Raw genomic sequence first — 25690 nt, 5'->3', positions numbered from 1 at the left:
GATCTGCTTTTAAAAACAGGGTTATGAAAACACACATTCACAAATATGGTAAATGTGCTGTAAAAGCCAAACATAGAACATATTAAAAGAAAGGCAGCAGGGAATTGTTAGCTATGTTTATCAATAAGGAGGCCTCTTTTACATCCCACATATTAGCTATGACAGGGTACATTTTTCAGACGCTGTATTAATGAAGGTGTGGCAAATTGTGAAGCTGCTAAATTAAAGTAAACGTGTGTTTTAACCCTTTTACAAAGCAGTCCTATACTTCTGATTTAGAACGCTAATGAGTGTTTTTGTATATCCCCATTGTGGGGTTGACAGCAGATACTGTACGTCATTGGTGTGTTGATGGTGTCCTCTGGGAGTCTGGGTTCACTTGTTTGCTTGTGTTAAAAGATAACCTCCAAGGTAGTTTTGAGAAAGAGATGAGAGGTTGATAAATAATAGGTAAAGCAAACATATTTTAACCACTGCAGGCTTTGTGTAATGCAACAGTGAGTCATCAGAAAAACATCCCTTTTTGTTGAACTGTCTTGGTTTCTTACTGTATTTGTTCATTTTCATATCTTAACAAGGAAGTAGTATTTAAAAATAACACAAAGCCCTTTTTGCGTGTACCAGGAAATGACTTGTGTGTTCTACAGGCGTAGGCCAACATTACCTCATGTTGTTTGTGTACTTGTTTCCTGCCTGAGCTCAAATATGTTCAAAATGAGGTTGCTTGCCTATGAAAGTGACTATTCAAAAAGGGCTACAACCCCTGTTGAATAACGTAAATGCTATTTGCTAACATTACAGTAAAGGAATGAATGAATGCCAGTCGTGCAAAAGGAATTTTTATTTGTATTTATTTCAGTAGTAAAGTCGTACAATACCTGCCATTGCGAGGCAACTCTTCTAAAAACATTGCGGTCTTTCTTTTAAATTGGTGGGTGACACAGCACAAAGTAAAACATAATTAAAGTCCGTTAGCCATGAAAATCTTAAAGATTTACAAAGTCCTTCACTCTGGTTTAGTGAACGCATATATTTAAGGACCTCCATAGCTGCCAGGTTGGACAAAAAAACTATAATGCCAAACTAATGGAGCACAGCGCAAGTTCAACCAGGAAGACTTTCTTTACTCATTCATGCTACGTTACTACTCTCTCTCCTGTCCTGAATAAGTGATCGGGGGCGTCACTCGCAGCTTAACCAATCACTTCGCTCTATTCTCACAAGCCTATCATAGCGCTCCGCTAACCCTTTTAAATTTGCTCTCCCCCCTCTGTCAGTCATCCAGGGGTGGAGGAGGGTTGCGTTGAGTCCATATACAGTCTATGGTTGAGTCACCTGAAATGACTGTCTGTCATAACTGTCATTTCAGGTTATTCAATGCAACCCTCCTCCACCCCTTTTCACCTCCTGTCCCTCCGAATCCAGGGTCAAGCTAAGCCCCTCCCCTTCAGACCGAACCCAACTATCCATTCCACCACCACCAATGTCTACCCGGGGTGGGGCGTTCATCGGATCGGAGTTTTCCCCTCCCGAATGATACTCCTGCACTACGGGGCCTAATCGCCAAAACAGCTACATTGATTTGTGTATTCCTGGCAATAAATATGTATTCTTACATCAAAACAGTGTCTCCTGATTTAAATGCTGTTAACCTTCAGTGCTATTTCTATCATTTCTGACTTATAAACATGTTTACACCTTTTTATTAATAAAGTAAAGTGTATGGTTTACCAATTACCCCTTCCAATTATTTGCATAAAAAATGCAATTTGATTATTTAATAAACAAACTCCATTACCTTATTTTACAAGGGTTACTGAACCCCATACAAATATCTAACCCTAGCAGATTAACTTAAAATCAATTCCAATATTTTGCATCTGGCAAATCAAGAGCTTATAAAACTTTTAGAAAATGGTAACAGATCAAGGAGTGTCTTTCTAAATGACTTAATACAAATCTGATTAAAACCGGTTCAGTTGCTCGCTATGCAAACTCCAAATAATGTTTACTCACCCAACAAAGGGAGTTGTATAGAGTAGACATGTTTGCTAAGATTTACCACATTTTGTTTAGTCACAGTGCAAGGTACTGATTATAGTTTATTAAGGCATAAAGCCACTGTAAAGCATATGTGGAGGTCAGAATATGCTTTATTTAGGGAATATTTAACCAACAAAAAAAAGTACTTCATGATTTAAAATGTGTCTGCACTACACTAGCTCATGTTACACTGACAAAGAATTTAGATTGAATATGCATTTGTTTGTGTTGAATATAGTTAAATGTGCATTATGTGTGTGTTTTGATAACGGAATAAATGTGCCCTCATTAATGCTAGAGGTTAGAATATTTCTATAGTAACAATTTTGCGGTGCTTTTTATATAAAAACGTGGAGCCTCATGGACAACAAGCCTTGTTTGTTTGAGTCCGTTTGCACAGGAAGGCACTGCAGCAGAGTAACGTTTAGTTTATAAAAGATTCACACTAAAATCTCACTTCATCGCTCCTCTTATCCTAGCCACAGGTATCCATGCTACATATATTAGGCCTGCTGGGTTCATATACTCTCATAGTTGCCATGCAATCCAGGGTCATATGATGAGTGAAAAAAGGTATTAGATTAAAAAGGAAAAAGAGATTAACATTTAAAAACAAATTGTGTTGTTTATGAGTCTCACGGCTTTTCTAATGTCTTAATTTGTAAAACTTCCTGATGTTATTTTAGTTTCTACTTTTAGCATGCAGATATAAAAAACAGTTAAAGCATGCTAATGTAAAAATGACATATCAAACTAGACCTGCCATAATGCATGTTATGTATAAGATGGCAAGTCTTTCACTGAAAAGTCACACTACCAAAGTCCTGAAAACTGTTAAAATATTAATATTACAACTATATTCTACATCGGACAGATACAAATGGCAGTAGGTCATCTGAATGTAAACAGATAGGTGAGCAGTTCAGGGTTAGTTGTTTGATCTGTGTTTTGGATCCAGACATATCGAATACTATTGAAGCCTATGTCCCTATTTTCTTTATTAATCTCTGTTAGTCCAATGTCTGCAAGACTTTCCCTTGAGTTAAACATAAAAAAATACACATTTACAGTATTTTTTTCTCTAGTTGACCGTTGACCTCTCCATTGCCCTCGCTCAGACCGGTCACATCTGTGGTGCACTTGACCCTCAGCAGGGCGTTGGAGAGCACGTCCTGATACAGGCTGATGCCAACCCAGCCCGGCAGGTACAGCAGCGTGATGAGGCCCATGAAGTTGTAGGGGTAGTGGGAGTAGTCCCAGGAGCAGGCTCCGAACTGCCGGAGGACCAGGCCCCAGGAGAACTCCCAGGCGTAGATGAAGCAGACGTAGAAGGGGAGCCTACGCCACGGGCCCCAGCCTCTCCTGAAGTGCAGGTGGAAGTAGAGCTTCTCCACCAAGAAGCTGCAGCTGCCGTACATCAGGAAGGACCACAGGGACGTGTGGCCACTCAGGGTCCGGTCAGACTTCTCCACCAGGTTAAAAACAGAGGTGAAGACCACCTCATCCAGAAAGCCGTGCATCCCAAAGAACAGGAAACGCACAACGCCTGGCAGACCTTGAAGGGGATCATGACCTCTGTCCACCAGGCTGGGTTTGCATGCAGGGTCTGGGGTGCAGGGGGTGTGCAACCTCAGTTTTGACAGCCCTCTGTGGAACACCAGTCCAAAATACAGAGCCAGGATGTAATGCACCACCAGCTGCGTGCCGGACACCACCCTCACCTGCTCCGTCAGGGTGTTGATGTTCCCGATGAGGATCTGCAGCCCGATGTAGATGGAGGGGTAGAAAACCAGATGGAAGACCACAGGCCGATCTCGGAAACACCTCTTCTGTGAGAAGATCTTCTCCAGCGCGAAGTGGGTCAGTGAATGCATGACGCACAGATACGGGGAGGAGAAGCCCACCAGCTTGGGGTCTCTGTGGTTTAAAAACCCCTGCAGCGACGAGAGCAGGACATCCAGAGTCACGCCGTGCATCCCGTAAAAGTAAAGCCGCATCCATCGAGGCAGCTCCCGCAGAGACCCCTCCGCGTCCCCTGCCCCTCCGGATGGTTTCTGTCTGCAGGGCATCTTTACCGGTGTCAGGCCCCCGGGATCAGGGTCTGTTGCTCGGCACCGAGCACCGTCTCTGGCCATGATCAGTCACTTGTTGTTCAGAGGTTCAGCTTCCTTCCCACACATTGTTGTCTGTGTTCCGCTGCAGAGCTGCGGCTGCAAGCATCTCCTGCACCGCATGGCTACGTTCACGTACCTCCTGGAAAAACACGTTTTTTTGTAAACACCAGCTTGAGAAAGCAACTGGACAACAAACGTTTGGTTCAAATTCCAGTCAGTGCTTCTCACAGTAACGTGTAAACCTGCGAACATCTAACTTTGTTTCTATCTGTACACATTAAGTATCTTACATTTAGTTCAAAGACGTTTGCCTTGAGGCGTTTTAATTTTCCATTTTTTTGACCAGCTGTCTGCCACTTTGTTTATTTATGTTGACCATGATAGTTTGCTAATGCTTTTGTTTTGAATAACGACATATGACTAGAAGTGGGTCAAGTACTCAGATCCTATATGTAAGTAAAAGCGCCAGAGTGAAAGAATACTCTGGAAAATTACAAGGTGCAGCTAGTTTTATTGACTTTGTATACTGCAGGGTAGCTTGTGAATTTACTCAAGTAAACTAAAGTCTAATTTAAGCGAAGATTATTTTTCACATCATTAATCTATATCTGCAAAGTAACTAAAGTTATTAAATAAATGTAGTGGAGTAAAATTGCACTAACTACCTCTGATATTTAGTGTAGTAGAAGTACACAGTAGCAATCAATCAAAAAGACTCAAGTAAGTACAAATACCTCAATATTGTACTTATGTACAGTACTTGAGTAAATCTAGTTTACACCACAGAACAAACTGTCTCCTCACACGTGACACTGGGTGATTCATGTATTGTTTACAGCCAGTCTCCTCCTCCCCTCCTTTATGGGCACACTGCCACACTTTTGCAAGTACACCAACCGTTGATCTGTATGCAAGAGTGAAACCTTGACTAATGATGTCTATTCATAAGTTATACGCAGTGGTGGAAAGTAACTAAGTACATTTACTCAAGTATTATACTGCAGTACAATTTTGAGGGACTTGAGTATTTCAATTATTTGCTACTTTGTACTTCTACCCAACTACAATTCAGAGGTATGGTGTACTCTGAATTACTTTACAGATGTGGATGAATGATGTGAAATATAATCAAGTGTTGAATCAGACTTTAGTTCCACCTGGAGTAAATCCACCAGCTACCCTGCAGTATACAAAGTCATTCAAACTAGCTGCACCTTTACCAGCTTTGAGAACACTTTCATGATCAATCATTATAAAACATATCATATATATTATTCTGAAATGGACCAATCTCCACAACGACTACTTTTACTGTCGCTACTTTCACTATATTTTGATGAGAATACTTTTCTACTTTTACTTGATTGCAGGTATTTTACTTGTAACAGAGTATTCTTACACTCTGGTACTTTTACTTTTACTCAAGTACAAGATCTGAATACTTCACCCACCAATAATCATATGTCGTCATTCAAAACAAAATAAAAGGCAAACTATTATTGTCAAAATAAATAAACAACGTGGCAGCTATAGTGAATAAAATAGAAAAATGTAAAATGCCTCAAGGCAAACATATTTAGAAGTTGACTAAAGGTATGCCAATAGAAAAAAGTTCGATATGTGCACACACGTTTCAATGTGTTGAGGTCATCACAGTCAGTTTGTGCTGTGTGTTTTTTGCATCACACGAACAATGTTTCCAAATTTCCAACAGCCCCTGAAGGCAGCACAGGAGGGTAAATGATGGAGGAGGTGGTGCAGCTGTATTTGTGTGGCGATGATGGGACAGTGAGGCTCTGACAGGGTTATTAATAAAACTCAAGTTCCCCTGCGACATCCTGACGCTGTTTAATTACGACTCACTGATTATAATTACATCAGAACACTCTGCTGTGATATCAGAACAATACGGGCCATCAGAAGAGCCATTTGTTAATGCAGCAGGCCTTCATTAATCCATCAACTCATCAGGATGTTCGCTGTTACAAGAAGTAGTATAGACTATCCTGCGTGATAAAAGATGAAATAGATGGATGGCCTTTTATGTAAGTGTATGTTAATGATTGGGAACATACCGAATATACTCTAATCTGAACTAAACATGGAATACTGCTTTCTATTCCTCCATCTTGTGACTGTGTAACTCCCTCTCTTGGATACCAGCATGTGAAGGACACTGTCCAGGAACTAGTTGTACCAAATGTTCTCTATGTGATGACTACTTCCATTCTTGCTAGATAATAAATACATGGATCCTGATTATTGAAGCTCAAGCCGGTGACGAGTGATATTTTTCCAACAGTAGCAAAGTGAAGAAGATTTGGTTGTTGATGAATTAATGGAGGACATGCAGCCCTGCCACAATGTCTCCAACCACTTCCCTAATGGGTTTCCTGTTACTACCTTTCTATTGATGCATTGTTGTTATGAGCTGTAAATAATAAGTACAAGTTCTTCTTACAATGTATCTTAACAGTTAAGCTCTAACTTGGGTCCAGACTAGGGGGTTTCTTGGTTTTTCCTGTTAGTTTATTTGAGTTTTTATTCTAATTAAACAGTCTTTAAAGGTTTCTCAGTATATTCACAATATTTGTTTGCATTTTGTGAGGGCTGTGTGAGTGTCAGCATACTCTAGCATGCAGTTTTGTGTGTCCAAATGTTTCTCTGTGTGTACTTGTGTTATCAGGACAAATGTGGAGGTGCACTGAGAGGAAATAGAGATATCTCAGGTCTTTCTGAGCCACAGAGATAACAGCGTGTCTGTGCATGGTTTAACCAATTAAAATCACTTCTGCACACATCAGCCTGAAACAAATTGTGCTCAAAGGATTTATTTACAAAAGTGCAAAATCAAACATATTTACAGTTTGAAAAACATGAAACAAGGAAATACAATTTATACGGTGAAAGCATTTTCTGCTCCCTCCTTACAAATACATCAGAGAAATTCAATATTTTAATAAACCACTTCAGGAATAAACGTGTTTTTATCATACACACAGGCCATACCAACTCTTAAGCTTGCACTATTTATATTTATTTATATTTTTTTGTACTTGCGTACCATGCTGCGAATGGATCTGGCCCTTCCTACATCCAGGACATGGTTAAACCGTACACCCCAGCACGTACACTCCGCTCTGCATCGGCCAAACGGCTCGCTGCACCCGCACTGCGAGGGGGACCCAAGTTCCCATCAGCAGAAACACGTGGGTTTGCTATCCTGGCTCCAAAATGGTGGAATGAGCTCCCCATTGAAATCAGGACAGCAGAAAACTTACACATCTTCCGGCACAGACTGAAAACTTTTTCAACTCCACTTCGAGCGATAGAATTACTAACAAAGCACTTATATACTAACAAAGGACTGGCTTATCTAAAGCCAGTTGAGTAGCACTTGAAATGTTTGGCTCTATGAAACCTGATGTACTTATATGATTCTGTTTTCTTCAAGGTTGTTTCTTCTTGGTCGAATCTACTTATTGTAAGTTGCTTTGGATAAAAGCGTCAGCTAAATGCCATGTAATGTTTTTTAAATGTCTTATATTTATGTTGCACTGTTGACTTAATATTTAATGCAAAACTAAACAATAAAACCACTATGAAAAATATGAACCGTGGTTATTTATTATAACAATTAATCAGCATTCATCATTAACAAAAAGTTTGATCAACCAATCATATATTGATTTGTAGCCAATGGGCGTATTCTTTCAGAGTCTCCCTCGGTTCCAGGGTACTCTAGAACAGTGGTTCCCAACCTGGGGGGCGCGCCCCCAAAGATCGCAGGGGGGGCGCCAGGTTTTCAGATGATTTGAGGCCAAATATGATATTTAGACTTTTTAAAACTTTTTTTTGTTTGTTGTATATAATTGTAAAGCAATACATGATTGTCACTAAAAGCCTCGTGTCTACATTACAACCAAATATACAAAATAATTGGTTAATTAATTTGAATACAAATTCAAGTTAGTAGCTATTATATGCATAAAAAGACAGAAATGTATAATTCTTTCTTTAATAGAAATGTTTCTTCGGCCCGTAAAGTGTCCAAACCAGGCTTTTCTGGATAAGCGCATTTTTAAAACATAGTCATCGTCCATGCCGGTTTCAGTTGGATTATTTTTCACAGTTGCTCCGATCAGATCGGTCTCCACCATTTTGTAGATTATTTACAACTTTTGAATCCACATAAACACATCGGCAAAATCCGGTTTACTTTGAGCATGTGTTTTAAACAGTGTAATCCCTTTGTGAATTGTTTCCACTTGAGTCGTCCTTTAATTTCTTAATACAGCGGGAATCCAAATGAATGAATCCTGAGTCCAATAACCATCAAAGTCAAATCAAATCAAATCAAGTTTTATTTATATAGCACATTTATAAACGATTTTTGGTCGAGCCAAAGTGCTGTACATATAATAAAAATAGCCTACAGTAGAAGTCACTCCAATAGAGCTCCTTACGCTTTCATCCTCCTTTAACAAAATACTTCACATTCATCCAGTTTGTGACAGTCGTTGTATCATTTTTGAGACTTTGAAATTTAATTACCGCTGTTGTTCCAACAGGAGTCATTTGGGGTGGCTCTTGGGAAAAAAGGTTGGGAACCACTGTTCTAGAAGGCCCGCTAGTTGACTGGCTCGAGACAGAGGATCTAGATTAGGGGAATTCAACTAAAATTCAACGAGGTCCAGTTAGAGAACATCTCCCCATGCAAAGGTCCGGAGCATCAGTGTGATATATATTGAAGTAGCCTGTAGCTTTATCAACGTCTGCATGTAATCAACAACTGACTGCCAATCAAATAAAGAAAGTACAATTCAAAAACAACAATATGTATTGTCAATTAACATTGAACTATACAGATATACAGTAACATACTGTGGATATGTGTAATGTTCCCCTCTGGCTGCATTTAAACATAAAATGGAGAAGAAAAAAAAAATAGTTGGTTAGCTCATTGGTTAGCCTCGGCTAGCCTGCCCTGTAACGATATTTAGTTTTAATTTGATGATCCTGGTGGACTGATCATATCGGGCTCTGAGACTGCTTATTTGACCTCAGTTCTGGCTTGAGAGGAAATGTTTGGTCAAACACTTTTAACGAACACCACGGTCTCTGAACAAATGAGACACACTGGCTCTGTGCTCCCATTGGGCAGGATGAACATGAATGAGTCCACTCAGGGTTAAAAGCTCTGTTCTCACTGTCCACTTCCCTCTTCTTGGAGAGCGCCATGTGTAATTATTATCTACAGGAGGTCCAGTTGTGATAGACACGGTTCGCCACTGCTATACACACTACATGCCTATCCTCTGAAATTAAAAGGACATTTTCAGATTAGTTCTCGTTCACTTCATTGTCAACACTAGTTTTGACCATTTAATATGTATTTTACTGTTAATAATGGATACATTAGACACATACTTACTCTGTTGCTGTTATGACACGTGAATGTTCCCTCAGGGATTCATAAATGTCCATCTTATCTTATACCATATGCCATCTTTTAACTGCAAGCTGAATAAAACAACCTCTTTCTGTGTTCATAAACATTCTCTCATGTTGCAAGTAAGTTTAAAACAAAGTATGCTATTCAAATAACGTGGGAATTATGAATCAGACGGAGTTAACCTTGGGGGTGTCGGATAATAATCTGTTTCTAATATAATTTGATTCAGTGAGAGAGATGGAAGAGGTCAGCGCTGACTCATATATTGGATCCCTTTTGTATTACTGTGCTATATTCCAATTACATTTCTCAGAGGACATAGAGTCCCTGACAAAATATTCATTATTTCTTAGATAGTTAAATGAGAAAAACAGATTTGTAATTCAGATACGAATGATGTCACAAAGTTATTGTGCAACTCTTGTGGGTGGGAGCCACTCAAACTAATCATATCCTCATGTATACTGTTTCTGAATAGATGTCAACAATGAAACTCCTGCTGTATCTATATAGTTTAATAATGATGTTAGTGTACTCCATTTCTATTAGGGATGTCCCGATCACCTTTTTTTGCTCCCGATTTTGCTTCCGATCATTTGATTTTGACAATTTGCCGATACCGATTTTTCCCGATCCGATCTATATGCAATGCATTAAGAGAAAAAAAAGAAAAAAAGCATTGAAGTTGTCCCTTAAGATTATTTTTTTATTTAAATTTGATATTTTAGCCAACATGGATATAGCTTCTTTTTTTCACAGCAGCATTGGATCAGTTCAGTTGTGCAGCATTGGATCAAAACAAAATAAAGCTTTTCAGTACTCGTTAGCTTACTGCTACAATTAGACACTGCGCCCTGCCCACTCTGTTGCTAGATTTGAGAGAAATAACCAGGTCTATGAAAACAAGCCCCAAAGAAGCAACACATACATGATGTTGTGTAATTTGAAACCAAAACTAAGGCCTCAGGGTGACTTTAAGACTTGAACATGGTCATTTTTGTTTTGTAACACTGAATAAAAAAATTAAAAAAAAGTATTTAAAAAAAAAAAAAAAATCCGATCCCCAATTTTGTTCTTCCGATCTTTTGAAAATCACGTGATCTGCTCCGACCCCCGATCACGTGATCGGATCGGGACATCTCTAATTTCTATACTACTGTGGATAGTGTTTTTACCCTTAAATACTGTTTATAGTCTTGTTTTTTTTATATCCGTCTTATGTGTATTCTTACAATTTACTCTACATTACACTGCACTTTACTGCGTCTTTTGCACTTCTGGTTAAATGTTGACTGCATTAGTTCAGGGGAATCTAATCTAATAAAATGTAATGCTCATCCCCTTTTCTCCTTGGCCAAGTTTCCCAAAACCTCCAGTGTATGACATCAAGTGGCTCTCTTGCGGTGTCTTTGGTCTCCAACACCCTAGTGTGTGACCCGGTACTTTTTATGTAGCACTCAAAATGGTTTGGCTACTTCAAAGCTAAAGTCCTCTGAGCGTGTAGCTTCGTAGTTGCTTTGGATAAAAGCATCAGCAATGTTACGCTGCTCATATTGGATTTCTTTCACACTTTGCACCGATACACTGATGTGATGTGTGGTGCCAGTGGAACACATCCCTGTAGATCTAAAAGCCTTGGTTTTTCAGAATAATTTTGACTGATGTTTCACGCATCAGATACTATACTGTCCTTCAGGGAAACATCTGCTTGTCTCAGAGTTTGAGTCTCTGTGTTGCTGAGATAAAACACAGCAGACCTTGAGTTTATATCCGACAGACAGCCGGTCTGTTCTCTTTGTGTCTCACTGGGAGTGTTTTGTGCATTTAAATATGTTTTAGTGGGCTCGTTCTCAGCTAAGTGTTGCTTAGGGAGTACCCAGACCATAACGTCTACCATCCCCTTTACACTTTATAGAATAAAACAGATCAAACGGCCTCACCAGAAGCCTGTTTGTGGCTTGTTGTTTGTGGCTTGTTGTTTGCTGCTTGTTGTTTGTTGCTGTTGTTCTGTCATGCTTGAACACTAGATGGCAGCAGTGTGACAGTCTCATGGTTTGGGCGGGCCTCGAGATGTTATTATTTCACAGAAACAGAATAATACCATGTTACTTTGCACATTGAAAGGCATAGCTGTTATATTGGAGCATCATTGTCCGATGTGGCCACTCCACCAGAAAGACTTTGAATGTGTGCCTGAATAACAACGACACATTATTGTGTACTGTGTCCTTGCCCTCCTTTATAATAACACTGTGTGCTGATGGAAATGTTAACAATGGTATTCAAGCTTATTCCCCTGCTGGTGTCATTCATATCAGGACCATTTAAAGCCCCATCTGAATATATTTAGCTTCTAAAAAACACACTGCATACTTCAGGCTCTTGTACATTTACAAAAGGCTATTCAAAATACCACAAACAGATTGATCACATTAGGTGCTCGACAGCCTCTCCCAAAACATTTTCTCATCAGACACACACCCTGTTAGGCTCATTACTGGCTGTGAATGGCTGTAAGATGAGGCTGTTTGATTGATGTGACGCTTGACCGAGTCCCGCAGGAAATGAACGTGAAGCTGCGCACGTGCACTTAAAAAGAGAACCTCTGAAAAATGTAATTTCAGAACCCATTTCCTCCAATTTGAGCCATTATTGAATGGACCGCTGGCCCCATGCTCTCACATTGTCTCATAGTGTGTGTGTTTGTGTGTGTGTGTGTGTGTGTGTGTGTGTGTGTGTGTGTGTGTACATCTTCATCTTCCCCAGTTTTCAAATGCTTGTTTTTTTATTTGATGTTGTATGAAATAAGGATGCCTGTTGCTTTTGTTAGTGTGTGTGTGTGTGTGTGTGTGTGTGTGTGTGTGTGTGTGTGTTTTCCTCCAGCAAGGGGAGAAGTAGGAGGGAGTGGATCAATCTCAGGCTTCCCATAAGGGTTTGCACTTTTCCCGGGAGAAGTGGAGGCTCTTGTTTGCATTTCCTTGCTCATTAGGAGTTCTGTGCAACCCTAAGACCTTGGGGATGGGGGGGGGGGGCACTCACCCTGCCTCACCTATCCTCACCCTCCTCTAAAGGTCATCTCCTCTCTCCCTGATATTCTAATTTCTTTATTCGTTACTCACCCTCGCTCTTCCCATCTTGTATTCAGTCTCCACTAAACCACCCCGACTCCATTTCTTTCCAGATATCCTTTTAATACTTCTTAGATTATGCTGCAGTCTTTCAGCTGCCTCCTCTCATCTGTATTTTCATATTCAAACTTCTCTCCCCTCCCGTGTGAGTCCCAGTGGATCCACTTCTATAATTAATCTGGGCCTCTCCTGCTTATCCTCTCCTCCTCTCCTCCTCTCCCATTTCATCCTCTCTCTGCAGTCACCTTACTGACCCCCCCCTTTTAACCTTGTCATCTTAAATAACCCTCTCACCACCGCCTCCCCCCTTTGCGTCTCTTCAGCCTCCCTCTAACCTTCATTTCCTCCCTGTCTTTCACCTCTTAACCCACTTACCGCCCACCACAGCGCTCACATAGTCTCCAGTAGGAAATCTTTCCCCTCTTTTCAGCAGAGTTTCACTCCAAATGCAACTGCAGTGTTATAACCTGCATGCCCCCCTATCCAGTTGCACTCTCTTCACCCTAACCCTTCAAACTTTTTCTTCTTCTGCTACTTTTTTCTTATTCTACAAAAAGTTGAGGAGGAAGTTTTTGTTTTTGAAGCAGAATCAGAATTCCTTTATTCGTCTCAAAGGGGGAAATGTACATTTTGACAGCAAAGTATACATAAAGACGAAGACAATAAAACACTATTATATACAAAGTTATGCTCATAGTAGGGCTGCTCAATTAATCGTATTTTAATCGCAATTACGATTTTGGCTTGCAACGATTATGAAAAAAAAATAATCGAAATAAAACGATTTAAAAAAATAAAAAAGATTTTTACTTTTTTTTTTTTGATTGGTTTTTCAGTTTAATTATACTTAAAGTTCGGGGTAATCAACTGTTAAAAAACATACTGTTTTTTTCAATAAATGGATGTTTTCAAAGTAAATGGATAATCGTTTTTAATAATCGTGATATTAATTATTGACCCAAGTAATCGAGATTATGATTTTTGCTATAATGAAGCAGCCCTAGCACATAGTATTTAAAATATTTCTAATGCATGTTGTCATTTAGATGCCAAACAAAATGAAAGTGTCCCCCATTGGTTTTTGTACAATTTGCTGAAAAGAAAAGGCCATTTAGAATTTCTTTAACGACTGCATTTTGGCCAAGATTTTCATGAAAGCACACATTATTTTTCGTGACATTTCAAAAGTTCCATCAAAACCTGTTGGATAGAGAACATCAAATGCTTTACAGACTACGCATAATGGTTATGATCTTTAAGATGTTCATGATATTTACCTTTTTTGTTGTTGTTAACAATAACCATTCAAGGTTGTTTTCTATAATTACCTCAGAGTCCACCATTCCAACACTGTAATTAAACGCCCTTACATGCACAAGAGACTCATAGGAAACAATTCATGCACTAAAGTGTTATAGTTTTGGTCCCTTTGCTCCACATAAAAAGCATTCAACTGGCACAATAAAGAGGGGCTTTTATTGTGAAGCGAGAACAAGAGACGCAGTGTGTCTCTGAAGGTAGCAATTACCGTGAAAAAAAAATCAGAAATGTGTTGTCAAACCAACCAGGACTGAAATCTAACAACTTCAAGCTTATATCCAGAGAAAACCCATTTCAGCCGCTTCTATCCGCCATCTTGTTCTTCCGGTCATGACCCATACAACCAATATCATTACATCTTAATAAAACTCCTTTCAAGGTTCAAGGTTCTTTATTGTAAAACTAACATAGCTGCAGAGTAATTATGTTGTTGAAAATCTTAGGTCACAGGCTTCTCCAACAATGCAACACAATAATACAGATAAGCAGTATAAACAATATTAAAATATACTATATTAAAAGTAATACAAAAAGAAAAATAGTTTTAAAAAAGTGAGAACAAAAAGTGGAATAGTGCAATACGAGTCTATATACAAGTTATTGGAATGATGTATTAGATAATAATTACTAAGTAGCAGATGAATGTTATGAAATTGTTTCAGCAGTTCATTTGTTTAACAGTCTTATTTCCTGCGGGATGAAGCTGTCTCTGAATCTGGTTGTTTTAGTCCGGATGCTGCGGTAACGCCTGCCAGACGGCAGCAGACTGAACAGTTTGTGGCTGGGGTGATGGGGGTCTTTTATAATCCGGAGGGATTTCTTCCTGAGCCGCTGGGAGTAAAGGTCCTCCATGGATGGCAGCTCCGTCCTGGTGATGTTCTCTGCAGTTTTCACCACCCTCTGTAAAGCCTTACGATTAAGGGACGTACCAGACCTGTAGAAGTTGCAGAGTATCCTGGAGTCCATATTGAACCTCCTCAGCCAGGGGCGGACTGGGGGGAAAAAGTTGCCCGGAGATTAATTGACAGACAGGCCCACTTAATGCGCAGCATGTATCGGCCGGCTGTCGACGAAAGTAAGTTACTTCACAAAAAACCCTATGCATTTTATGTTATTTTGGCCCATTTGGCCCTTGAGTTGCCTAGAGCAAAATAGTTACAGCATATATTTAGGGATTTTAACGTTAACAGATCATTGATGCAATAGCATTTGGACCCAATTTACCTGACTTGACACATGGAATAAAACATGGGCATAGGAAGCATCCTCAATGTGGGTGAGACAATTTAACAGGGAGTGTGTGCAGGTGGTGGACCTCACCTCCTCTAGGGGGGTCCAGGGGCGAGCTCCCCCGGGAAGAATTTCAACATTTTAAAAGTTGAAATTAAATGCATCACTTTGAGAGCAAAATTAGGGACTAAATCTATGGATACATCTCTCAACACCCATATGAACAGATTTACTTTTTCTTTCAACATTTATTGGAACAGCAAGTGGAGGCAAAAGTGACTGTACCCAAAGCAATAAACCTGCTAGCTAACTAGCATAAACTCAGTAACGTTTTCCGAATGCCAGGAAGGATTCTTGCCTAGCTTCTGAAGGAAGTGACTCGGAAGACATGTCCTACCAAGGAAGCGTCCTTGACATTGAGAAACACCCGGCCAGTGCCTTGAACAACTGTCATCCTCATCCATTTTGTGTCACCTTAAATAATGCAATAAAAGCAGTACTCAAATATATATGATTAAAAAAACACGTCTTGTGGACGAGTAATTTTACTTTTAGTATTAAGTATTTTGATGTCAATACTTCAGTATCCTTTCATCCCTGTGTTGGTAGAATAATATGTTTCTTTCCCACTGAATATGAGATGCGTTACTTGTTTCTGTAAAGGCTAATTCAAATAGAAACAGAACTTTCACACCTGCCGTCCTGCTCCGCTCAGCCATTTGAAATGTGTCGACTTTTCATTAGCCGGTACGTTTTGAATATGTCACCTTTTTCCCCGTCCAAAATCCCATTTATCCTTTTCACTCTTCTGTCAGATAGTTGTAATTCCCCCCCTACCTTAATCCTGCCCACCTGCATGACCTCATTCTAGCCCCTTCTTACTCTCCTGTCATCTCTGACAATTACGAGTCTTTTGTTCCCCGAGTTGACCTTAGCTCATGCCAATTACTCTTCCTCACCCCTCGTCATCCTGCAAAGCCACTTTGTTAAGTCACTCCTGATGCCCTCTGTACTTGTTGCCAGACATCCTGTCTGTTCCTCAGTCTAGACATCCAGGGCGCCATTAGAGAGGATGGCATGGTTTAATGCCTAGTGGAAAAAAAGGTGTGCCATTGACTTCTTCTGTGGTCCTTTGCAGGTATGCAGGAACATTTGGTAAATACTGTGGGTGTTTCTCAATCTCGAGTACGCTTGCTTGGTAGCACATGTCTTCCGAGTCACTTGCTTCAGAAACGAGGCAAGAATACTTCCTGGCATTCGGAAAACAAAGAGTGGAACAGGCGAGCAAGTGTGCGTCATATGAGAGGCCCCGCCTTACATTTTCCGCCACAGATTTGGGGAAATTGGTGAGTGCGCAAAGCATTGTGGGGATTTTAAGACCGCGGAGTCTACACATGTGCAGCCTCGAAATTTCTCGCTACGAAGTACGCCGGGTTCGGTAGAATTCCAAGTATGCTGGACATTGGAACAGTACTTAGGCGGCACTCGATGACGTAGCATGTTTGAAATAGTGGCTCTGGAGCATCCTTACTCGAGATTGAGAAACACCAAGTGTGAAGGAGCCGAAATGCTTATTTAGCCATTGTTGATTATCTCTTTTTTAATACTCTTTATTGAATTTGACAAATGTTAACGCAAGACACAGAACAATCCACAACACCTTCTTCCTATCTTTTTAAATATCACACTTTCTTCGCTGTATATAAATGGCCAGAATATGAATTTACATACTCCAAAGCAATGGAAGTATTTCTCCCTGTTACAATGGCTCTCAACACATAAAGGGGAAATGGAACGGTGTATTTTTGTTTGGTGAAAGGAGTAATATGCAGCCTGTGAGGAATTTACTGAGTTTCCCTCAGTCTGTTACATATAAATGTGGTTCTAATTAGGGGTGCACCGAATGGGAAATTCTTGGCCGAAACCGATACCGAAAGGCCGAAAATGATTAATAGAAATATATATATATATAAATAATGTATACATTTTTTACCAATGTTGTTCAGCTACCTGATTATTGAAAAAGACATGATTATGGCAAAACTTAACTTAAATAATAATCACTATTACTGTATGGGTCCATAAAACATTTATTCAGCACTTCTGAATGCATACAGTACATTAATTCCAAGTCAAGTGCATTTTCTTTTCTCTGTAGGATAACTACAACAAAGTGCATTCAGAACAAAGCCAAGGTGCTTTAAAACTGCATAAACATCTAGGCCAGTAGGCCTACAACAAAATAGTGTAAATAAAGACTGTGACAGCCAGGCCTTCAACAACAACAAATGCACCTATACGTTTGGTAACCTAACGTGTTGTTGTGATGACGTAATCAAAACGCGGCGACAAGCACGGCGCATGACCATGCTCGCGGCTGGCTCACAGCCAACATGTCTGCCGCTTGGAGATATTTAAAAAATATCAGAGAAAGAGGCGCGGATTGCGATTTGTAAAACGTGTTCAGCTGACATTTCTCGAGGGGGTGTAACTGCAAAGACTTACCACTTCGGGATTACTCCACCACTTGAAATCAAAACGCCCGGACAAATATGCGGAGTATGATCAACGTGAACCTGTTCTCTGACATTTGGTGATATTTTTCGGCCGAAAGGGCCTTTTTAACCATTTTCGGCCGATAATCTTCGGTGGCCGAATATTCGGTGCATCCCTAGTTCTGATTAAGTAGATAGATGCATGCCAATCATCTTCAATATATCCCAGATCATTCTCCCATTCACGAGGATTATTTGGCATTTCGTATGTGTCAGCAGAGCCGAGGATTATTTGTATTATTATTTGTTTACGCCACACACAAGTGTTATTAGTCACTTCCTGCAATTGTCAAATAGTTGTGCTTCAAGGTATTTAGTCCACCTGTTGTGTGATGGACAAAGAGGTTGATCTGGTTTTGGTAACTTTTGTTGACTTTATGGTCTCGCGGTAATTGTTTGTTTCGTTATCTTATTAAATTGGATGGAACACATACTTCAGACCTGACTGCTTATCGGGAACGAGTCACGATGAAGCGCCAAACTTAGCATCTTAAGCGACTTCAATCAGTGGCAATTATGTGGCTTCACTGTACATTTTGAGCCCTTGTGCATCTTATCCATTTTGTTTACCATCCTCTGTACGCCCCAGGGGGGTCTGGGAGATTGTAGCCATGGGATACCGACTCCCTATAAACGTGCTCTGATTGGTCGAGCCTGCCATCAGCTCGGCTACGGTTTAGACCTGCAGTGATGTGGATATGGATCATTGGTGATGCTTTCACTGTCTCTGCCTCTGGTCTTTGTCCGGCGGCTCCCCAGCTGTCTGCTGTGATTTCATCAGTACAATCCCTGTCTGTCTCCTTCTTTGTCCGCTCACAGAGAGAGAGAGAGAGACGCTGTTGAAAGAGAACAAGTGAGAGCAGGAGATGTGGAGTTATCAGTGGGATGTCTGATGGGTCAGATGTGGAAAGCAGAGCGTAAGTTTTACTGTGGAGTCATGAAGTAAACAGTGGAAGCAGCAGGTGTCCTGACCTGTGGCATTGTGGGTATTTTATTGTTTGTCTGCCTTTCCTTGTGTCATTCCTCCTTGCTGAAGTTTCCAGTGGCAACTCAGGTGGATAGGAAACTCTAAATTGTGAGGTTTGAATGTGTTTTATGTCAATGTGCCAATATGCTTCAGTAACAGGTTGAAGAAAAACAAAAGATGGATGGTTTTAGTCCTAATTTACAGAGGTGATGGTGTGCAACAGTTTCAAATACAAACCACATTTTATACAATACAGCTTTAAAACCTCCAGACCGAAGTGCTGTACACTCAAATATACAAATCACACAGCACAGTGTGTAGAAGTGCACAAGCCAGGTAAAAACAATAGACAATTTAAAAAATGTCAATACGCAATTTATGCTTCTCTAATGTCAGTAGGGTTTGGGTTACTAACCAATCTCAACTGGGGCTATCAAACATCTGCTGATAAAATATACAGAATGCATTAAAATCATTCCTCTAGGAGTAACAAGAGAATGTTTTATTTGATCTCATTAATAAGTGTTTACAAAATGTCATAGTCCCTTAATAGAAGTCAAAGGAAGATACTGTACTTCTATTCTCACTCTCTAAATCCTATTCTTAGCTCAACTTCCTCAAGTCTTTGTCGAACACAACAACTGCCTGGATATGGAAATAAGAAACTGTGTTGAACTTCATGATCTGAAAATGACTCACAACCCCCCGAAATAAAGTTGTTACAGTAAAGGAAGACGGATGTCAATATGTGACTTTGCTCTCGTTGGAACATTTCAATGAGGGAAATCAAAACAACAACGTTCCCCTAATGAGGTCCCATGGGTTAACGAATCAAACGCTCCCGTGGATCCGCGTGAAAGATTCACCCTGAAACGTGGCGGTTTTCTTTGTATTTGTTCTGCAGGAGAATATATGGGGTTAGAAGGAGGTCATACTACTTTTAAAGATGCGTACGGCTTAACATGTGATTTATTTATTACCATTAATAAATGTATGTCCATCTCCAAAATGCCTTTCAACTTTAGCATGAATAAATCACTTGGTTGATCACTTATTCCAGAACCATACCCCCCCCCCCTTGAATTTCTTTAGGTTGCCATATATTGACTTCCTGTCTGATTTAAATCAATGAGAGCGTGTAGGCGAGCCTCCAACAGCAGCTCATTGCCTGAACATTACTCACAAATGACCCTGTACTTTCTTCCCCATCGCTTTTACATGTAACCACTGGCTCTGATTATTACCTCAGGTAAAACGGAGCCACTGTCATCTAAATGATTCCTCCAATGTGAATGTAAGTCTCTGCACTGTTTCCTTTCAGGTGGGTTCCTGAAAGAGTCTCACTCGATACATAATCAGCGTGACACGTCTCAAATGTTACTATCCCCGAGGAACGCCACTGTCGATGCCTCCTCTCTGCTTATTACAGCTGCTCTCCTCATTTGTCTTTCTTTGCCTCGAGTCATCGTTCTTTCTCCTCTCAGTTAAAGGTGGGTAAGTTTGAGAAACCGGCTCGAGATACACTTGTTGTTATATTCCATGGAATGCTCTTAACATCCCGATAGCAATGAATATCTGAAGTGCTTTGACATTAAATCCATAACAAAAATGTCATCTGTGGAAGCCGTGGTGCTGTAAAAAGTACGACCAATCATCTGAGCCGGCCCGGCTAAAGTAACTGGATGGCCTACCTGCCTGTCAGCCTTCCATCTGTGCACAAACTTATCTCGTGCCCTCATTGGTCATGTGCGTGTTCGTGTGTGTTGGAGGAGGGGCTCTGTAAGGAAGTGGCAGATTTTTTCCGGTTGTGTATTTTCAAATTCTAGCGCACTCGAGATGGTTTCTCCAAAATTACCTACCCCACCTTTAAAGGCCCTGACACACCAAGCAGTCACCAGAGAACTCGCCGATGCCGACGCCGACTGTTGCGTCGCCGTGTTCTCCTGCGTCTTGGCCATGTGTCGCACTGGAACACACCGCAAAGACTTCAGCCGAGTACGTACGAACTGCGCATGCGTGAGTGGCAATTACTCTCCTTACCAGCAGGCGGCGGTAGTGTGTATTCATCATTCAAAAGAGGCAACAACCGGAAGACAGAGAAGAAGAACAGACTCCGTGATATAAACAAACAACAAATAGCGTGTGCGTTCCATTTTCACTCTCGTCCATCGAAAACATGTCTCGTGCGGTACTGGAGCTATCAGCCATTGGAGTGTTGCTTGTGGAAGACATTCTTCGTGCCTTCTTAAAGCGTTTGTTTACGTCCCTCACTTCTGTTTCGCTTCTCATGCACTAATCCGCTAGCTGAACAGCCAATCAGAGTGATTCATTTGGCCTGACTGCCCGACCCGACGCACGGCCGATTCAATTTGTTGAATCGGCCGTGCGTCGGCCATGAAAGGCCAAATAAGGCGTGTCATGGCCGACGGTGCGGGACACACCAAATTTAGTTTGGGCCACAGGGCACGCTTCGTCGTCCGACTAACGAAAACGGCCAAAATCGGCTTGGTGTGTCCGGGCCTTAAGCTTTTCTCCAAACAACTAGTCTTTCCCCTGTTTTCCCTCTTTTGCATTCTTGTCCTCTGCCTCCCTCCTGCTCCTCGAGGAACACGTTGTATTTCAGTTTGTACTCCAGGATCAGATATAAAAGCTCCTCCTTCCTGAAGTTGCTGCTCCCTGCAGAGCTGCTGAATGTTTCACAGGATTCAGATGCTGCATGCTCTGCTTATATTTGCATACAATTTGCTTGGAGGTGATCACTTTCAGAAAAAATACATCAGTATTGTTTATGTGGAGGGGGTATGGTGGCTATATGGTGGTGTGATTAAAGGTTGGTTGTTGATTTCAAATGTACGGGGGCCGACAGGTGGAAACGCGCTAAAACGTCCAAAACAATTTCCATTCGGAGGAACGTGCTGCACTTTAAAAAACGATGGAAATATAAAAACACAAATGTGCCCAAACTTAAGAAACATCTTCACCAACTTGACAAATATGGGCAGCGTTTACTAAAAAAGCTGCATAATAGGCACTTTCACACCGCAGCACTTTCCCCACTTTAGTTCCAAAATGTTACGTTCACATCAAAAGAACCAAACTTAGTTCATGAGAACCTTTTTACCCCTTTTTCCATCACTGCTAGAGAGCAGGGACTTTCCTGGGAGAAAAAGGTTCCTATGTCTGATTGGCTTGGCGGATTGCAAACCACGGCCCGTAAAACTCCCAGAAAGTTTTGTTAAGCTGCCATTTTATTTTCCTTGCATTAGCATTATTAGCATTAGCATTAGCCCAGCGCACAAACGCAGAGAGACTAACTTATGGCAACACAAAAAAAAACATGGGAGCCGTGGAGCTGAAGAGGGGTCGGCTGGCGTTCTGGCGAGTTACTCGGAAGTCCCAGCAGCTTCTACTGAAGCCAGTCCCCAACTCTGGGGACTTCGGGTGACAGTATACGCCGTGAAGTTGTTTGCGGCCTGCCAGTAAACCCGAAGAAGAAGTGACGTCAGCGGCTTCATTTGCCTAATCCTCCCTCAGTGACTTATTCCGGTATGAACGCGATCTGTACTTAGTTCATCAGAACTAAAGAGTTCTGATGAACTAAGTTCTGATGAACATTTGTGGGAAAAGTACTGCGGTGTGAAAGCGCTAATTGAAATGCTGCAAATTCAAAATGTTGCAAGAAACCTCAAAACAAAATGGAAAAAACCAGGGGAAGCTAAAAAGTGATGTTGTGAAGAAGTTTCTTAATTTGTTTTGTTTTTATATCTGTATAGTTTTTGAATATGCAGTGTGTTGCTTCTAATTTAAGTGATTTTGGCCATTTGATGCGTTTGCACCCGTCGGCCACCATTGGATATAAAAACAGCAAACAAAAAATAGCATTAAATGTTTAAATATCGGTAGGTTTTCAGTTTAAAATCATATCTAAAAACCGTGAAACACATTTTTCCCTCACTTAAAAGACACAGGTACATACTTTAACACCGCAATGCAATCTCTTCCTCTGTTCAGAACTTTCTCAAGCTGTGTGAGTGCATTGTGTTCTGCATGGTCTCACTTCAAAATAAGCAGAAGCACAATAACGAACCGGACCGTGACTGGCTCTTGTGCTGAACCATTACTTCTGACTTCAGGGGACACATTATGATGTTTCCAAAGGGCAGAAGATGTTGCAGGAACACAAATAAAGACAGGTGTGTCATAAAAACTGAATCCAGCTTCGGAGTAGTGTCTGCCGAACAGCGAGCAGCAGGAAACAGTGGCTGCAGGCGACGCTCCAGGAACACACACTGCAGCATCTGCTCTCATACAAGCCTCTCTTAAGATGTTGCTCATTAAAGAGGTAAACAAAGTGATGGAGATTATACTAAGGCACACAGTTCTTGATTTCTCTTAGTGATAATGGACACATCAACTCGATTGCTTCATTAAACTGTGAGATAAGCACAGCACTCCCGCCTGTTTGTCTATGAAGGGGACACAAAAAGAGCCTGTATGGTGCATTTAAAATATCCTAACACCTTTTAAAAGTGACTGGCCCACCATTAGCAACCCACAGACACCTGACTCTTGTGTGTAGGCACATTACAATCATTATTTTCATATATCCAACACTACATGTGGTTCGATGACTCGGTTCTAAATATCTCTGCATAATAATTTGTCCTTGTTTGTATCGTGTGAAAACGACAAGATACATTTAAAACCACTTTACACCAAGCACATACATTTTTAAGAAATTGCACTAATGTTCCTTCGTTCATTGTCGAGACTCCTAGTATTGAAGGTTTTGAGCGGTCCCCCTCTTCGGCCCCTTGTCCACTGAGGCTGTTTTATGGCGTATTTGGAGCCAGAGCCCAATTTGAAACCAGTTACTTGTGTTTCATCTGCTGAAGCGCCGGCTCTCGGACACAAAAAGTGGTTTAAATCGGGCACCAACTCTTTGCATTGCTGGAACCAAGAGGAACATACATCAGAGATTGAAGCAATAACCTACTTACTGGACTGATCATGATAAAGTGTAGAAAGTTGTTGAAGTCATGCTTGCAACTCAATCTGGTTCAACGGTAAAAGAGCAACATAAGCTCTGACACAGTCCGCTGTTGTTGATGTTATTGTTGTGGGGAAAATGGTGCTGGGGTTGCTGGGAAAAGCAGCAATGTTGTTGTTGTGAAGTGGCATCTCTCGGGCTCTAATTAGTGGAAAGCAACAGTTTTTTCGGAGCTTCACAAGGTAAGCCAACTGAACGACAAATTCTAGCCCCAGCACAAATAGAAAAGGCTACTCTTGGCCAACTAATGCAAAACTGTAATAAGCACTTTTTAAAAATCAAACAGAAACTAGTATTCAGAGCAGGGTCATATGAGAACAGGCTCGGCTGTCTTTCTGTTTTGTTTATCTGCCTCTGTCAGGGGGGAGAGTTTTGTGTGCTCTCACTGGTCGATCAACACGCTATATTGATGCCGGCCAGTCCCAATCAAGGTCATAGGCTTGCTAATCCCAACAGACCAGGATTACTCAGCTGCTTTTTGCATGGAGGGGAGCTGATAAATGATGGTCCTTCAGTCAAGTGGCCTTAATAAAAACAAACATCTACAGAACTCAAGATTCAAGGCTTTTATTGGCATTTGTACATAGCTACTGTGTAGATATGTAAACGAAAATATTAGGTCACAGGCTCCTCTAACAGTGCAACACAATAAAACAGATACAATGGGTTAACAAACACTGAACTAATACAAAAAAAAGGCAGAGTTGGAGAGGAGCCAAAGACACGGCAGCCATCATCACCGGCGCCATATGATATGCAGGAAGCCTCTGAACCCTGAAACAAGGACATGTTTGGATTGACATTTGAACATTCTTGCCGTAATCATCCATAAACGAAAGAGAGCTGGGGATCCTCCTTTATCATTGTTACCATTATCTGCCTGTCAGCATTTTCAAGGCGTGTTGCAGAGGCCGGGAAGTGTGCTATAAGGTCATGATGACCCTTTTAGCGTGCTGTGACAGGAGGTATCTACTCCATGACTAATCATTGCGGCGTCACATATATACAGTGGGGCAAAAAAGTATTTAGTCAGCCACCAATTGTGCAAGTTCTCCCACTTAAAAAGATGAGAGGCCTGTAATTTTCATCCTAGGTATACCTCAACTATGAGAGACAAAATGAGAAAAAAAAATCCAGAAAATCACATTGTCTGATTTTTAAAGAATTTATTTGCAAATTATGGTGGAAAATAAGTATTTGGTCAATAACAAAAGTTCATCTCAATACTTTGTTATATACCCTTTGTTGGCAATGACAGAGGTCAAACGTTTTCTGTAAGTCTTCACAAGGTTTTCACACTGTTGCTGGTATTTTGGCCCATTCCTCCATGCAGATCTCCTCTAGAGCAGTGATGTTTTGGGGCTGTCGCTGGGCAACACAGATTTTCAACTCCCTCCAAAGATTTTCTATGGGGTTGAGATCTGGAGACTGGCTAGGCCACTCCAGGACCTTGAAATGCTTCTTACGAAGCCACTCCTTCGTTGCCCGGGCGATGTGTTTGGGATCATTGTCACGCTGAAAGACCCAGCCACGTTTCATCTTCAATGCCCTAGCTGATGGAAGGAGGTTGTCACTCAAAATCTCACGATACATGGCCCCATTCATTCTTTCCTTTACACGGATCAGTCATCCTGGTCCCTTTGCAGAAAAACAGCCCCAAAGCATGATGTTTCCACCCCCATGTTTCACAGTAGGTGTTCTTTGGATGCAACTCAGCATTCTTTCTCCTCCAAACACGTCTAGTTGAGTTTTTACCAAAGAGTTCTATTTTGGTTTCATCTGACCATATGACATTCTCCCAATCCTCTTCTGGATCATCTAAATGCTC

The 25690-nt window shown here is 40.9% G+C and overlaps 2 protein-coding genes across 2 annotated transcripts in view; one reads left to right on the top strand and one right to left on the bottom strand.

The window, feature by feature from the left end:
* LOC307022601 (uncharacterized protein) overlaps positions 1–25690 on the top strand; it is a 138027-nt gene that overhangs the window by 340 nt on the left and 111997 nt on the right. The gene's annotated exons all lie outside the window — the stretch shown is intronic.
* On the bottom strand, positions 827–4300 carry tmem229a (transmembrane protein 229A). Its single transcript, XM_079655444.1, has one exon. The coding sequence runs from the start codon at positions 4176–4178 to the stop codon at positions 3108–3110; it is 1071 nt and encodes a 356-aa protein (XP_079511570.1). The 5' UTR covers positions 4179–4300; the 3' UTR covers positions 827–3107.

The sequence above is a fragment of the Notothenia rossii genome (genome assembly GCF_949606895.1).
Source record: "Notothenia rossii genome assembly, chromosome: 10".
Lineage (NCBI taxonomy): Eukaryota > Metazoa > Chordata > Actinopteri > Perciformes > Nototheniidae > Notothenia > Notothenia rossii.
The sequence above is the reverse complement of the archived record's forward strand: the minus strand, read 5'-3'. Positions and strand labels throughout refer to the sequence as shown.